Below are 459 nucleotides of genomic sequence, written 5' to 3'. Positions count from 1 at the left end.
AAATTATATTTTATAATGTTTTTAATAAAGTATTTCGCTAATGTGATTGAACATACCTCTTTAAAACATGGTGAAGGGTTTCTGATTTGTTCTAGCATTGCCCATTTAACCGTTGCTTGTCGAATGTTTCCATCATATTCTCGAGAACTCTGCGTGCCACTGGGAGTGCCTCTAGACCGTTCATATCCTGGTTCATTAAAATAAGGCTCAGCTACTAATATAAGGGACTGGACAGATACCAACACCTGAGGAACAAAAGAAATAAAGAATAACTGTAATGGGACATTTTTACTACCAGTAAACTGATATCCTGCTTATCCACAAGGAGGCTCTTTTAATATGTGTTTCCATGTATTTCAGTCGCCATAAAATTGATGTTCATGATTATGACACTGAAATGTTTTACTAAAGCAAAATTAAAATAGGTACAATAAAGTCTTATATAATATTTATATATCC

General features: G+C 33.3%; 1 protein-coding gene across 1 annotated transcript in view; it reads right to left on the bottom strand.

The window, feature by feature from the left end:
• BIRC6 (baculoviral IAP repeat containing 6) overlaps nucleotides 1–459 on the bottom strand; it is a 262,303-nt gene that overhangs the window by 7,909 nt on the left and 253,935 nt on the right. The window contains exon 68 of the mRNA XM_012652423.1: nucleotides 57–245. Coding sequence (XP_012507877.1) covers nucleotides 57–245 — 189 coding nt within the window. The remainder of the gene's footprint in view (nucleotides 1–56; nucleotides 246–459) is intronic.

This window comes from Propithecus coquereli, unplaced genomic scaffold (genome assembly GCF_000956105.1).
Source record: "Propithecus coquereli isolate 6110/MARCELLA unplaced genomic scaffold, Pcoq_1.0 Scaffold39, whole genome shotgun sequence".
NCBI classification, from domain to species: domain Eukaryota; kingdom Metazoa; phylum Chordata; class Mammalia; order Primates; family Indriidae; genus Propithecus; species Propithecus coquereli.
The sequence above is the reverse complement of the archived record's forward strand: the minus strand, read 5'-3'. Positions and strand labels throughout refer to the sequence as shown.